Source organism: Amphiura filiformis, chromosome 13 (genome assembly GCF_039555335.1).
Source record: "Amphiura filiformis chromosome 13, Afil_fr2py, whole genome shotgun sequence".
NCBI classification, from domain to species: Eukaryota; Metazoa; Echinodermata; class Ophiuroidea; order Amphilepidida; family Amphiuridae; genus Amphiura; species Amphiura filiformis.
Window position 1 is genome coordinate 10001966 of NC_092640.1, and position 17390 is coordinate 10019355.

At 36.8% G+C, this 17390-nt stretch overlaps 1 protein-coding gene across 1 annotated transcript; it reads left to right on the forward strand.

Moving 5' to 3' along the window:
- The first annotated feature begins 8947 nt into the window (after positions 1-8947).
- On the forward strand, positions 8948-11571 carry LOC140167982 (cytochrome P450 2U1-like). The gene has a single exon (XM_072191284.1). It carries the CDS (start codon positions 9207-9209, stop codon positions 10707-10709), a length of 1503 nt encoding a protein of 500 aa, XP_072047385.1. The 5' UTR covers positions 8948-9206; the 3' UTR covers positions 10710-11571.
- The last annotated feature ends 5819 nt before the right edge of the window (positions 11572-17390 follow it).

The window sequence follows — 17390 nt, forward strand, 5'->3', positions numbered from 1 at the left end:
GGAAGAATGAGGATGACGAAACCATGTTATTTTCCCGATACATTTACGGGTGCAATTTACAATTGTTAAATCAGAGTCATCCCTAAAATTAATTAGTTTCTTACCATTACTATTAAGTATCGGGTCACCAAAAGGAATGTTACTCCCAATTCTGGCGTTGAAATCCCCATTACAACTATATGGGGTCTTCAATTTCATTAGACTCTTGAATTTTTATAATCTCGGAAAGCAGTTGATTGTACAATTCTTCGGTTAAATTTGAATCTTTTCCTTCTCCTGGAAAATAAGCACAAGCTACATACATGAATGAATTGGTACCAACTTTAAGTTTCACCCACATACGTTCAAAATCATCAGAATTTGTATCAAATACATCATCATTTACAATCTCAATATGATCAGCGAACAACAAGCCGATACCACCTCCACCCTTGATTTGTCTATTCTTACTGAACCATTTATACCCTTCAATATTGACTTTATCATCGTTCTTCAAGAATGTTTCTGCAATACCAAAAATGTCAACCTGGTTGTCCTTTAAGAATTTTGGAATTTCATACAAACTGGAATTGACTCTATTTACATTGTTAAAAGCAAGCTTTAAATCAACTTTTACTTTACCATTTCTTGTTTTGTTATTCTTACCTCTTCTATGCCTTCTGTGGCACTTGTTTTCTGCACGAGCATTTTTGTTACCACGATCAACGCTATTCATATCTTTAATAACCTCGTTGCAATTTATATTACTACTTTTACTATCATGATTTGATATAATACTAACATTATTGCACGTGTTGTTCTTAACCATGTTAACGTACCTTTGCTTACAAGGACCTACAACCTTTTTAACATGCTTAATACATTTGTCAAACACATTAGATTTAGAATCATTATGCAATTTACCTTCCTTGCCACTAGGGCCCTTATCAGTTACCATTGGCGTCTCATTATCATTTACTTGTAACTCATCATTTAAGATATTAAACATATTATAAGAGCAAAAATAGTCCATTGAGTCCGTTTTGCCGATGTCCGTAACCAGTTTATCGGCACGCGTGACATGGCCATTTTTCTAGCGGTTGGCACAAAAATATGATAAATGTCCATAATCTCCACAGGAGTAACACTCAACTGGATCAGTATACCTACAGTTACCGCGATTATGGTTTAGGCCTCCACAGTTGAAGCATCCACTATAAGGTCTAGAGTCCGTTCTGCGATTCGAGTTTCTAAATTGTCCGCGATTATGATCATGCTGATGAACCCGGCGGTGAGTTGAATGGCGTTCGCGATTCGGCCTACTTACGTGCACGTTCTCGTTGGGCCTACTTCTTACGTTGCTTGTGGCTTTTCCGCGCGATCGCGTGTAGAATAAGGTATGGGCCTTGTTGAGGTTACCAAGAAGTTGGCGTGTTCCGTCTTTAGTAAGGTGTAGTCCTTTTTTACCGAGTAGTTTGCGATTTACCTTTCCATTAGCGATGAAAGTGCTATCATGATCCACAAATTCTGTGTTGTTCTCAGCGGCGTATTTCCTCATTTCCGTATTCAATTTCTTGACTCGCTCTTGCTTTACCTTCTTGTCCGCGCGAGGACACACTGATGAGATGACTTTCTTGGTGGTCGGGGCACAAACATGTAAATCATTTAAGAGTTCCTTGTATTCACGTATTCCTTCTTGCATCTCATGATCTGATGAACAATTGTTAGTTCCAACGTGCACAAAATAATACAGTATCAAAACTGCTTATATCCACGTCCTTTAGTTCCTTCTTTACATCTGAGACATGGCCACCGCGGATACACTTTACCTTAGTCTTGATGAGACCCCTTTCGTTTAAATCTCTAATCATTGAATCACCAATAATGAGCGTATTATGATCCGAATTTTCAACATGTTCAAAGCCAGAGTCTGATTCCACATATGTATCATCTGAATCGACAGATTCCTGCGTGTCGTTACTAGAAACATCGCATGATGTTGTATCAGATGGTATTCTCGCTGCTTCAGAGAGTTCTGAGATCAATGTACTCTGTTCGTGTACAAGTTTCGCTAGGGTCGAGTTCTCATTTCTTAAGTTCGATATTACCTTTTCTTGCGCACTCTGACGTTCAGTTAACTCTTTGATCACTTGTGGGATAAGTTTACATGAGGGACATATCCACATGGACGGTCTCGACGAGGGTTTAAGCCCTACACATTCTCGATGGTAAAGTTCCTGGCAAATAGAGCACTCCAAAGATTTGACGCGTGTCTCCAAGTGTTGGTGATGACATGTTGGCACACACGAAATTCTACTCGCGGTCATCATAGGGATTGGTGGTTACCCTGCTTAACTTGTTGTTTACTTGTAGATGTTGCCATTACCTTTGGTTTTGCTCCTTGCCTTATTGCTTCACAGTCATTACATAAATAGTAGTCACATTGACGGCTACCAACATCCTTCTTGGTTTTCTTGCAGTCATAACATTGACGCATGATGAAGTTCCAAAAAAAAAACGACTCAGGAGAATAAGTCCAGTAGAATCCAAGAAAGAGGATGAAATAAAATACAATAAATATCCAATGTGGAATAATAGTAGCGAAGCAAAATATACAGGAAAATATATTCCGAATAATAATTAATTAAATAATTATTAGGCCTGTATGTTGTCGGAGCTCATTGAAAACACGTCTGCACGATACGATGACCGGATATATGGTCGATGACACTGTGTTCCATTGTGTTTGTTCATTTGTCGATTGTGTTTGTTCATTTGGTCGATGACACTGTGTTCCATTGTGTTTGTTCATTTGTGTACTAGAGAACCATTGTGTTCCATTGTGTTTGTTCATTTGTGTACTAGAGAACCATTGTACTAGAAATACAGTATCATCCCGGCGGCCCCCGGAAAACCAGAAACGAAAAAACCCAGTGGCGTAACTAGGGGTAAAGGAGGGAGGGGGCAAGGGGGAAAGGGGGAGGCAACGTGCCCCAGGCGCTACCTCTAGGGGGCGCCAAATCATAAATCATTAACTAGTAACAAACGCAGGGCGCATGCGCGAGCCAGGAAGTTCAAGCTTGATGTAGATTCGGTCCCTACACATGTACACACATACTCACCATATATAACACGTTTGCAACGCCCCGACTCAGGTGCCAATTTGTGGATTAAATTAAATAAAATTAAATATCTTTTTTTCTATAGGCTATGTCCGTTTCTCCGTCTCCCGGGGAATTGAATTGAAAACACTATGAGGATTACGCAGTTAATTTTTGAGGACAAAAATCATAAAATTGGTGGTGTACGGGAATTTTGTTATGGCCAAGTTTTAGGCCAAAAAAATATGATTTTTTTCGAAATTGTTTTTGACCGAAAATTCGACCCTTTCTCGCTTATCTGATGAATTTTCAACTTCTTTTTGACATATGTGCTAGATATAACTTTGGTGTTTATATACCCTGAAGTAATTGTTGTAATTTTGCTTAGTTTTATAAAAAGTGATATTCTGCATGGAATCGTTTTGATATTCGGCTTTGTTTACGTTTCAATACCAAAACTGAATTTCCCGGCTCGCGCATGCGCCGTGCGTTTGTTACTAGTTAACCAAATCATAAGGCTAAAAAAAAAAATTGTTGTGTTGCCCTCCCAAGCCTAAAATCTGGTAGTACAGTAGGCCTACACCCGGCCGGATTTTTTTTTTTTTTTTTTTTTAGCAACTCAACCATTTGATACCTGTACCTACTATTTCACAGTCACATAAGTGAAGAGAGGCATATGCTTAATATTGGCTGTATTTTCTACCCAATGTTGAATATTTTATTAAAGTAAATATTAATATTAAGGCCCTTCACAATTAACTCTTAGTTTACTATTTAAAGATTTTAAAATAGGCATGAGATAACTTAATTATTAGTTATTTATTACTTTTATATATTGATAATTAATAATATGTGTTATTTGTTTGTTCAGGATTCATGATCAAAGTAAGAAACTAGCAAATTAATGTAACAAAAATGTCATTTAACAGAGAAAATGACAGAGAAAAATCAAATAATTAAATATTTTGCAATTTTGATTTGATGCGGGCGGGAAATAGGAAACTCAAAATCAATTGTGAAGGGCCTAAACATCCATGTTGTTGGGATTCAATGAGTCAGTCCTACTATCCAGTTAAAGTGCTGGCTTGGGGCACAATCTTTTTAGTGAACGTTATGGATAAATGGGAATAGGCTTGCGGGTACATGTATGATAAAAAAAATCATTTGTTAAAAAAATTATTTAAAAAAAAAAAAAAAAAAAAAAAAAACCCGGGACCAGATTTTCGCGATTTTGACCCGGCCGCGGAGGGCAACACAACATATTTTTTTTTTAAATTCCGATGCCATTCCCACACCCCCGCGGGTAGGGGCGCCAATTTGTTTCTTGTCCCGAGCGCTAACAGCCAGGGCCGGATTTACCTTTTTGGGGGCCCTGGGCCAGGCCAAAATTTGGAGGCCCTTAACGCACCGTGAGGAAGGCATGTGGCCAAATTTTTATAGATTTTACTACGACATTTGCGCGCGAAGCGCGCGAAAAATGTCAATTTTAGACTGTTTTAGCCCAAATTGAAGCTTAATTTTGCTATATAATAGGACAGTGCGCGCGAAGCGCGCAAAATTTTGCAATTTTTGTACCCTATTTTGGCCCCGCAAAACATGGTGTTTTTCGGCTAAAATGGAAGATGCACACTGCACAGGGCAATTTTTGGGGCTCTCAGAATGTGGGGGCCCTGGGCCCGGGCCCATCTGGCCCTATGGTAAATCCGGCCCTGCTAACAACCCTAGTTACGCTACTGAAAAAACCTAAAACATATCTGCCTGTGTAAGTCCATTTGCCCTAACTGTGAAGGTTTTTGGGAGTTGACAATTTGACAATTCCCACTTTGAATCCTCAATATTGAGTTCATTTGCCGAGAAAGGCGCTATAACTGATTTACTGTGAAGGTTTTTGGGAGTATTCCTAAACCACACTGGAGAAGTTTTCGGTCAACAACTGATAAAATGGCATAGTATTTTAGACTAAAATAATTAAAATTGTATACAATCTCTTATCATTGTTATGACTTCTTCAGTACCCTTTGGAACTTGTGGTTAGTGATATCAATGAGGTAACCCATTAAACTAGTAAACACATCAAGTCAAAACCTTCACTCTTAGAGCGAATGGACTTTACATACCAGTAAACACAAAATATTTTTAAAACGTTTTTAATAGGTTATACTTTGAATTCTTGGTTTTCCTAAAATGTTTTAATAACATTAAATCTAAGGGGGCAAAGAATTTTTGGCACATCAAAAGGTTTTTTGGCACGTCAAAAGGTGGGGGCAAAGTTTTTTTGACATGGCCAGGGGGAGGGGCAAGTGATTTTTGGCAGACCAATTTGAGGGTCCCGGGGGTAGGCCTTCACATAATTATTGCACCACCCCTTACCAGGCTTCGTTCTCCCGAGTTCAGGGACAAAAGGGGGAGAAGAACCTCCGGCTGGGGGCATTTTCATCTAATTTTGGCTAAAAAGTGGCTTTTCAACCCTCTTTTCCATTTTTCTGGGGGGCGGGGGGCAGAGCTTCTGTCTGGGGGCATTACCCCCATGCCCCCCGTAGCGCCGCCACTGACAGAGATACAAACAGCGAACGTCTAATACCTACCGAGGCGGGGGACACTGGCTCATTTGCATGGCACCCTTCCATTGTGTTTGTTCATTTGTGTACTAGAGAACCATTGTACTAGAAATACAGTATCATCCCGGCGGCCCCGGAAAACCAGAAACGAAAAAACCCAGTGGCGTAACTAGGGGTAAAGGAGGGAGGGGGCAAGGGGGAAAGGGGGAGGCAACGTGCCCCAGGCGCTACCTCTAGGGGGCGCCAAATCGCCAAATCATTAACTAGTAACAAACGCAGGGCGCATGCGCGAGCCGGGAAGTTCAAGCTTGATGTAGATTCGGTCCCTACACATGTACACACATACTCACCATATATAACACGTTTGCAACGCCCCGACTCAGGTGCCAATTTGTGGATTAAATTAAATAAAATTAAATATCTTTTTTTCTATATGTCCGTTTCTCCGTCTCCCGGGGAATTGAATTGAAAACACTATGAGGATTACGCAGTTAATTTTTGAGGACAAAAATCATAAAATTGGTGGTGTACGGGAATTTTGTTATGGCCAAGTTTTAGGCCAAAAAAAATATGATTTTTTTCGAAATTGTTTTTGACCGAAAATTCGACCCTTTCTCGCTTATCTGATGAATTTTCAACTTCTTTTTGACATATGTGCTAGATATAACTTTGGTGTTTATATACCCTGAAGTAATTGTTGTAATTTTGCTTAGTTTTATAAAAAGAAGTGATATTCTGCATGGAATCGTTTTGATATTCGGCTTTGTTTACGTTTCAATACCAAAACTGAATTTCCCGGCTCGCGCATGCGCCGTGCGTTTGTTACTAGTTAACCAAATCATAAGGCTAAAAAAAAAATTGTTGTGTTGCCCTCCCAAGCCTAAAATCTGGTAGTACAGTAGGCCTACACCCGGCCGGATTTTTTTTTTTTTTTTTTTTTTTAGCAACTCAACCATTTGATACCTGTACCTACTATTTCACAGTCACATAAGTGAAGAGAGGCATATGCTTAATATTGGCTGTATTTTCTACCCAATGTTGAATATTTTATTGAAGTAAATATTAATATTAAGGCCCTTCACAATTAACTCTTAGTTTACTATTTAAAGATTTTAAAATAGGCATGAGATAACTTAATTATTAGTTATTTATTACTTTTATATATTGATAATTAATAATATGTGTTATTTGTTTGTTCAGGATTAATGATCAAAGTAAGAAACTAGCAAATTAATGTAACAAAAATGTCATTTAACAGAGAAAATGACAGAGAAAAATCAAATAATTAAATATTTTGCAATTTTGATTTGATGCTGGCTGGAAATAGGAAACTCAAAATCAATTGTGAAGGGCCTAAACATCCATGTTGTTGGGATTCAATGAGTCAGTCCTACTATCCAGTTAAAGTGCTGGCTTGGGGCACAATCTTTTTAGTGAACGTTATAGATAAATGGGAATAGGCTTGCGGGTACATGTATGATAAAAAAAATCATTTGTTAAAAAAAATTATTTAAAAAAAAAAAAAAAAAAAAAAACCCGGGACCAGATTTTCGCGATTTTGACCCGGCCGCGGAGGGCAACACAACATTTTTTTTTTAAATTCCGATGCCATTCCCACACCCCCGCGGGTAGGGGCGCCAATTTGTTTCTTGTCCCGAGCGCTAACAGCCAGGGCCGGATTTACCTTTTTGGGGGCCCTGGGCCAGGCCAAAATTTGGAGGCCCTTAACGCACCGTGAGGAAGGCATGTGGCCAAATTTTTATAGATTTTACTACGACATTTGCGCGCGAAGCGCGCGAAAAATGTCAATTTTAGACTGTTTTAGCCCAAATTGAAGCTTAATTTTGCTATATAATAGGACAGTGCGCGCGAATTTTGCAATTTTTGTACCCTATTTTGGCCCCGCAAAACATGGTGTTTTTCGGCTAAAATGGAAGATGCACACTGCACAGGGCAATTTTGGGGGCCCCCAAAATGTGGGGGCCCTGGGCCCGGGCCCATCTGGCCCTATGGTAAATCCGGCCCTGCTAACAACCCTAGTTACGCTACTGAAAAAACCTAAAACATATCTGCCTGTGTAAGTCCATTTGCCCTAACTGTGAAGGTTTTTGGGAGTTGACAATTTGACAATTCCCACTTTGAATCCTCAATATTGAGTTCATTTGCCGAGAAAGGCGCTATAACTGATTTACTGTGAAGGTTTTTGGGAGTATTCCTAAACCACACTGGAGAAGTTTTCGGTCAACAACTGATAAAATGGCATAGTATTTTAGACTAAAATAATTAAAATTGTATATAATCTCTTATCATTGTTATGACTTCTTCAGTACCCCTTTGGAACTTGTGGTTAGTGATATCAATGAGGTAACCCATTAAACTAGTAAACACATCCAGTCAAAACCTTCACTCTTAGAGCGAATGGACTTTACATACCAGTAAACACAAAATATTTTTAAAACGTTTTTAATAGGTTATACTTTGAATTCTTGGTTTTCCTAAAATGTTTTAATAACATTAAATGTCGGGTTATGTCAAGAAAACGTTTTAATAAAACGGTTTATATGTTTGTATGAAAACACACTACAAAAATATTTTTAAAATGTTCTCAAAATGTTATTTTAAAATATTTTTTGCAAACATTTTTGCCAAATATTTTTATCAACACTTAAATAACATTATGTTAGTATATTTGCAGGAAGTTATCACAAAACGTTTTTGAATATTATAAAAACGTTTTATAACCTTTATATAACCGAAATTTAAACGTTTTCTGGCAACCTTTTCTAACTTTTTGCGATTGATGTCGAAAATGTTTTGTGTTTGCTGGGTATAAATGGGTAGCAAAATCGGTCTCAAATACATTATAAATGAATTCAGAGAAATGTCCGCGGGATATAATGAATCATTGACCTGACGCCATGATGGCAGAATTTATAAGTCGTTTTATTCAAGGTATATACCTTATGTCAAAATCCCACTTCTTGTTTAAATTATAATGATGATATTTTGCATCTTAAGATATTAAGCTTTTTGTACAACTCATATAACATATCACTAAAGCATGTCATATATGTACGTGTTGGCCTTCTTCTATTGTATTTGTTCATCTGTGTATGGAGAGCATACTCGGTTTCAGGGCGTAGTTCATTCAACTCACCGGACTGCAAGTACATTATTATGCACTAGCTGCTAATGGATCGAGGCGATTGCATTGAAAAAACATAAGTGTGACGTAATCAGTCTATAGAGAATCAGTCTTTCAAGACGGTCACTGGTCTATGGAGCAATTCCGTATTAGCAGAGAGAAGACATCCTTGAGAGGGCACTCTTTTCACGTGGTTTCTTTTCCAACGCAAAAAGATCACGAATTTTGGTGGTTTGCAAGTGAAAAGTGTCCGCACTATTGATTGATTACGTAACTGTTATAAATAATTTATTAGGTTTTTCAATACAATCGCCTCGACCCATTAGTACATATATCTGTATTATCAAAGTATTTTCGATGAAATTGGCTGCGGAGGAGACGGGTCATCGCCTGGTATTTTTAATAAACTTGATGTGACTCAAAATGGATGAGGTACTGCAGTTTCTTGTCGTCTTAGTGTCCATGTTGATCATTATATTGACACTTCAGTATTACAGACAACGATGGCCGGTCGCTAATTTCCCCCCAGGACCGACCGGTCTACCTATCATAGGTACGAGACTTTACACCGGCATTGATTTCCATCGAACTGCACGGAAATTGGCACAAAACGGCTATGGTAATGTCTGCAGTTTTATGTTAGGCATACCTATGGTCCTAGCAAATGACTTTGACGCTATTAATGAAGTATTCAACAGCAACAAAGGATTTGATTTTGCGAGTAGACGGGGGTCGGCTTACGTTGCTGGGCTGTCTAATCCCAAGAAATTAGGCTTGTTCGATCCGGACTACAGTGAGAAATGGGTACAACAGAGAAGATTTGTGGTGTCAACTTTGCGCGGATTTGGTTTTGGGAAGAGCAGTTTTGAGGGAAGAGTCACTGAGGAAGTGCAGAATTTACTGAGTCATTTGAAAGACCTAGCAAAAGTGCCCCAGGATTTGAATAACGTTCTTACCTTAAGCGTTGCTAGTATTGTGTGCAATTTACTCCTGGGTTGCCGTTATGACTACAACAGCAACAAAGAATTCCTTCACATACTAGTAGTAGATGTACTGGCGAAATATATGTCAAACTTTGGAAAGACCAGCATGGTGTTGATGGAATTTGTACCCATCAGCAGGCCATTTCTTCAACGATCGGCACAAGAAATGAGGGACTTAACTGCGGAGTTCTCATCTCTTGTTATGAGGAGAGTTGCAGATTGTCAGAAGACATTTTCGGCTGATAAAGAGCCGCAGAATTTTGTAGACTGTTACCTGGCAAAGATGCTTGAACAGCCTGACATCTTTACCCTGGAAGACTTGCCATTTGTTTTGCGTGATATGTTTGGAGCAAGCATAGAATCGACATCAAACACCATTATGTTTGCTCTTTTATATTTGGTAGCCAACCCTGATGTGCAGGAAAAAGTACATGACGAATTAATGACGGTTGTAGGGCCTTCTCGACTACCTTGTATAGAAGATCGCGATAGGTTACCGTATACTGTTGCTACAATTTATGAGTCGCAAAGATTGGGAGCGGTCACTCCTATGATTTGTCGTTGTGCAACTGTCGACACCACACTGGCTGGTTATGCTATACCAAAAGGAACCAATGTCATCTGCAATACATGGGGACTACATTATGATCCTGAAATCTGGCCTGATCCGTACCGTTTTGATCCTACCAGACATTTGAACACCAAGGGAGAAGTGATCAAGAGTCCATACTTGGTACCATTTGGGGCAGGTCGTCGTGTGTGCATGGGTGAATCGCTAGCCAAGATGGAGCTCTTTCTTTATTTCTCTAGTTTAATGCATCAGTTTAAATTTGAAATTCCTCCTGGTGCAGAGATGCCTTCAATGGAGCCCGTGCCTGGATTTAATGCATCACCTCAGCCATTCACAGTCATGATAAAGGAATATATGAATACTAGTATATGAACCTTTCTGTTTGGGATACATTGAGAATGGTATGCCACTTACGAAAAATTGATAAAGGGGCTTTTTTGTATATAAAAACTAGATGTGACCATTTTTGGGACTGCATATGCAAAAGTCAAGTCTGGTAGCACCCTCTAAGCTGTGGAACTTAGTGGTGGCGGTATTGGGTATGGGTGGTGGGGGAAGGGGTACGGTGTGGTGGGGTGTGGTGGAAATAGAAAACCAGGACTGCACTATTAAAATTTATATTATATCCCGAATTTAACAACAACAAAAATTATCTGATATTGTCAGTATGACATTCCCAGTATTCAGAATGCAATTTGAATTAGTATCTGATGTGCTCGCAGGGCCCACAAAAAATAGTGTGCAAAGGTGGGTGAACGAGCCCTTACAATGGCAGGACCAATCAAATTCTTATCATGTTTTTGAAATGCTTGATTGGTAATGCTCTTGAGTCTTGATTATCTTTGCTATAAGCTTTCTTTCACACCCTTCCAGGGATGCAAGTTTTCCTGCTTTTGCAGGAATTCCTGCTTTTTGTTACTCCAAATTTACGCACTTTTATTGATTTTCAGCCCGTTTTGTGGCTTTATAGCACTAATTTACGCGCTTTTTAAGGCTTTTCCTGCAAAATCACTTCAGGGCACTTGCATCCCTGGCTGCACCTTAACAGAAGAGGGTAAAGTTCCAATATGCCGTCATTCTCCAGAAAAGATATCTTACTCTTCCCAGAATCCATTGCAATATGACACGTCACCTCTTTACATCAAAAGACTACACTCATAGAAATGACTTGTTTGGACAACTCAAAAATAGTGTAAAAGTTGCCAAAACAAAAATCATTTTAGTTATCCGAACTTAAAAATGCTGAAAAAGCTCAAAAGTTCCGTCAACTAATCAACTTTGTTGGCATTACTTAAAAGTTGATGTAAGTCGTTGCGTCAACTTTTTAAGTAATGCCAACTTCTGAATTCAAGTTCAGGGAACTTTAATAGAAAAATAAACAAGGTTCAAAGAACCAATTAGTTGAGTTATTGTAACTCAATATGTAAATTGATGTAACTCGTTCATTATTAAGTTACTGGTACTTATTGTTTTGAGTTATTCCAATTTGGTACTTTGTTACTTAATTCACGTAATTGGATCATTTTCTGCACAATTAGCAGTATTCAAATATTTATTTTTTGTAATCAGTGCAAAATTTTGTATACTATAGCACACCTCTAGAAAATTATGCTAACCTAGGCTGGTTTCATTTTCTGAGTTGTAACAACTCAATGAAGTAAGTGCAAATGAGTGCGACCAACATAATGATATCGAGTCAGCGTTACTCAAAATTGTACGCGTTGGCATAACTTGGAAAGTTGACGCAACGACTTACATCAACTTACTGAGTAATGCCAACGAAGAATTTCTATGAGTGTACTGCTATTACTTTGTACATGTTCTTTTTGTTTTCATTTTGAGAATACATGTAGACTGGCTAAACATAGGTCGATGGTCAAGAAATAAACATATTAATTTTTGCAAGATCTGGATGTGCTTTGTTCATTGAGGTACTTTTTGTCACTATCGGCCTATGCTGCACTAGATTGTTAAGGGATCTAGAATGAGCGTTTATGTCGTTTCGACAGTATTATTTGTGGGACATGAGAGCACCTCAGACGTATCGAATTGCATTCTGAATACGAAGCATGTCTTTCTGATATCAAATAATTTTCATTTTTTAAATTCACGATATAATACAAATTTTATGACAAATTATTAAAATTTGATATTTTTCAAATTTTTGATATATAACAGTCCTCGAAATAAATTTTATAAATCTGATGATATGTTCTTAAAGTGTATGTAGCTGGGAGGAAAAGCCGACGATCAATTGAACATTTTGACCTTTTATATTGAAGATATGGATTTTTTCCCAAAAAAGACCTATTTTTTTTTAGTTTTTTGGGAAAAAAATCCATATCTTCAATACTAAAGGTCAAAATTTTCAATTGATCGTCGGCTTTTCATCCCACCTACATACACTTTAAGTATAAATCATCAGATTTATAAAGTTTACTTCAAGTACTGTTAAATATCAAAAATATCAATTGAACAAAATTCCATATGTCAGAGCTTCTTTGGAATAAACTTGATGTTCACACTTCCATCATGGATTCTTTATCTAGTGGTCACTGAGGCCAAGTAAAATAAAAAACATGTTTCACGTCCGGGTTTTTGAAAAAAAGGAGGAAGAGGGGGCTTTTTATGTTTTTTATTTTTATCGCAAAATCGGTGCAAATACCCATAATTAGAGCTGATTTAGCGTATACAATAATGCCTGGAAAAAGGAGGAGGCCTCTTTTTATTTGTTGTTCTGAGAGATAGGTCCCTTCTAACTATCACAAAACCTTATAAAAGTGTTTCTTGTATATTAGCAAGGCTATATAGAAAGCATCTACTTCCTAGACATATTTTTTGAAAAGTTATAACTGAATTTCAACAAATAAAAATAAAATTGAAGAAACCTCAAAAAAGGAGGTGGGAGGGGACGTGAAACATGTTTTTTTTTTCATTTGACCTAATGCAGGGGTGAAGTTTCAAAGTTGGTTAAATCTTGCTAAAAACCATACCAATGTATTGCTCTTGTCATAAGGATTCAGAAAAGGTACAGTTTAACCTATCTCGAATGTACATTTCTTCTTTTTGTCAGGCAAAATGCCTTTATTCACTTAAATACACTATAAATATTACAAAACATTGCACAGTACATAATCCATATATACTAGATACAGTCATGGACAAAAGTTTGGAATATTTTTATTTTTGTATCAAACGCAGTTTTCAATCATATTAAAAACATATTTATTGTTCTGGAGAAGTGCTCAGTTGAATTTAATTGAAAGATATGAATGTCCTTTGATGTTTACATCACACAGTTTGTCAATTAAACAAAGAATTACCTGAGGAAGCGCATTACAATGGAAGGATCACACAATCGCAACACTTTTTGGCGGTCTCTTTGTATCACAAAATGAGATTAAAGACACTAGCAAACTTTATTGTTTAAACAAAAACTTGAACTCTCACTGTGATATGTTCAGATAAGTCTCTTGCTTGAGAAAACACATCTCAATATTTGGTATGTCCACCCCTTGCCAGCTCAAGGTCATTTACACGACGTGACATTCCCTGGACCATGTTTGTCAAGGTCCCTTGTGGAATATCTCGCCAGCAAGCAATGAGGGCGTGTCTAAGTTCCTGCATGGTGATTGGTTGGTTGTCCATGTTACCTATCCTGTAGAATACTTCTGCCCATAAGATCTCTATGAGTTCCAATCCAGGCTCAAAGCCGAACAGTCCAGGTGTTCTACATTCTCATTTTCAAGGAACTCCTCCCGCGTAAGGCTCTGTGTGCCGTGGTGTTGTCATCTTTGATTATGAAATTGTTCCCGAAGTCTCTTCTTGTGAACGGAAGCATAACTGTATCAAGAACATGCAGGGATTGGTCCTGGTTCATGTGTCCTTCTAGCATTTAGACGTGTGATTTCGAACTACTGTGGAATGCTCCCCATACTGTGATTCCACATCTCCCTGGACTCTAGGAAGGATACAATCCTCAAGCAGGGCTTGACCAACCTGTCTTCGGACCTTGAATCGGGCATCTTGTCTGTAGAGAAGGAGCCGGGCCTCTTCACTGAAGATCGCATTATGCCTATGGCCTACTGTCAAATCCCTATGTCTCTGTGGCAAAAGCAAGCGCGCATGCCGATGTCTTTGCAGAAGTATCGGCTTTCTTATTGGTCGTCTTGCGCGAAAACCTGCACTAACCAGTCTATTGTTCACAAGTTTCCTAGTAACAGGCGCGTTTATGGACCTCAGCCATTCTGTTCGTAGCCGCGATGCAGACTTCGTGCAGCCATTGCGGCAAAGTCTGAGGATAGATCGGGCTTCCCTGGCGGTTGTCTTTTGTGGCCGACCCGACCTTGGTCTAAGTGTAGAAGTTCCGGTCTCTCGACGTCTCTTCAAAATTTTAGAGACTGCACCTTATGTAATTCTGAAAGCGGCACCAATATCCTTCTGTTTATAGCCGCGATTACGTAAGTTAATGACGCGGGCGTATAAATCTGTGCTCAACCCGTACCTCATAATCAGAAATATCGTATACAATAGAAAGATGCAACAAAGTAAAGCTTTATTCTTCACACCGTAATGCAAAAGCCAATGTAACTTTATGAATCATATTGCTAAAATAACTGCGAAAAGTATGCCCGATGGTTCATTGGTCACCCTGGCTGAAATTTGATACACTTTTGATACACCACTTTTGATATGTATGAAAAATGTATGAAATAAAAGGCTTTGAATTGGAACCCTCATTTCATACACTTTTATGTATCAAAACTGTATCAAATTAACATTGCATACACATTTTATACATATCAAAAGTGTATCAAATGCCAAGATAATGTATCAAAAAGTATCAAATGAAATGTATCCTTTCATTTCATACATATTTGATACATAATTATATCAAAAGTGTATCAAATAAGTAACTGTATCAAATCAGGGTTCCAATTTAAACTGTATCAAATTAGCGTTCAAATTTTTATCCTTTCATTTCATACACATTTCATACATCATTTATATCAAAAGTCTATCTAATATGTTACTGTATCAAATCAGGGTTCCAATTTAAACTGTATCAAATTAGCATTGAAATTTTTATCCTTTCATTTCATACACATTTCATACATAATTTATATCAAAAGTGTATCGAATATGTTACTGTATCAAATGAGGGTTCCAATTTAAACTGTATCAAATTTTCGTTGAAATTTTTATCCTTTCATTTCATACACATTTCATACATAATTTATATCAAAAGTGTATCGAATATGTTACTGTATCAAATGAGGGTTCCAATTTAAACTGTATCAAATTAGCGTTGAAATTTTTATCCTTTCATTTCATACACATTTCATACATAATTATATCAAAAGTGTATGAAATATGTAACTGTATCAAATCAGCGTTCCAATTTAAACTGTATCAAATTAGCGTTCAAATTTTATCCTTTCATTTCATACACATTTCATACATAATTATATCAAAAGTGTATGAAATATGAAACTGTATCAAATCAGGGTTCGAATATGTTACTGTATCAAATGAGGGTTCCAATTTAAACTGTATCAAATTTGCGTTCAAATTTTTATCCTTTCATTTCATACATAATTATATCAAAAGTGTATGAAATATGTAACTGTATCAAATCAGCGTTCCAATTTAAACTATCAAATTAACATTCAAATTTTTATCCTTTCATTTCATACACATTTCATACATAATTTATATCAAAAGTGTATCGAATATGTTACTGTATCAAATCAGGGTTCCAATTTAAACTGTATCAAATTTGCGTTCAAATTTTTATCCTTTCATTTCATACACATTTCATACACCATTTATATCAAAAGTGTATCGAATATGTTACTGTATCAAATGAGGGTTCCAATTTAAACTGTATCAAATTTGCGTTCAAATTTTATCCTTTCATTTCATACATATTTCATACATAATTATATCAAAAGTGTATGAAATATGTAACTGTATCAAATCAGCGTTCCAATTTAAACTGTATCAAATTAGCGTTCAAATTTTATCCTTTCATTTCATACACATTTCATACATAATTATATCAAAAGTGTATGAAATATGTAACTGTATCAAATCAGGGTTCCAATTTAAACTGTATCAAATTAGCGTTGAAATTTTTATCCTTTCATTTCATACACATTTCATACATAATTTATATCAAAAGTGTATCGAATATGTTACTGTATCAAATCAGGGTTCCAATTTAAACTGTATCAAATTAGCGTTCAAATTTTTATCCTTTCATTTCATACACATTTCATACATAATTTATATCAAAAGTGTATCGAATATGTTACTGTATCAAATGAGGGTTCCAATTTAAACTGTATCAAATTTGCGTTCAAATTTTTATCCTTTCATTTCATACACATTTCATACATAATTTATATCAAAAGTGTATCGAATATGTTACTGTATCAAATCAGCGTTCCAATTTAAACTGTATCAAATTAGCGTTGAAATTTTGATCCTTTCATTTCATACACATTTCATACATAATTATATCAAAAGTGTATCAAATATGTCACTGTATGAAATCAGCGTGCCAATTTAAACTGTATCAAATTAGCATTGAAATTCTTATCCTTTCATTTTATACACATTTTATACATAATTATATCAAAAGTGTATCAAATATGTCACTGTATCAAATCAGCGTTCCAATTCTAATGCTGGCCAGCTGGACCGCCCTATTTTTGATACATGCCATTTGATACACCTTTGATATAGTTTGATACAGTTTTGATACACTTTTGATAGTTTTTTTGATACACTTTTGATACGTTTTTTATACACTTTTGATACAGTTTTGATACACTTTTGATACAGTTTTTTATACACTTTTGATACAGATTTTCAAATTTCAAAATTGGTCCAATCAAGCTCAAATTCAACAAGAATTATCCGTACATGATCTAAACATATTTGCAAACATTAATGACCCCAAAGTGAAGGGGTCAAAGGTCAAATTTTGAAATTAGTCTAATCAAGCTCAAATTCAACACTGCCCTCTACTGCTAATGCTGACCTCTA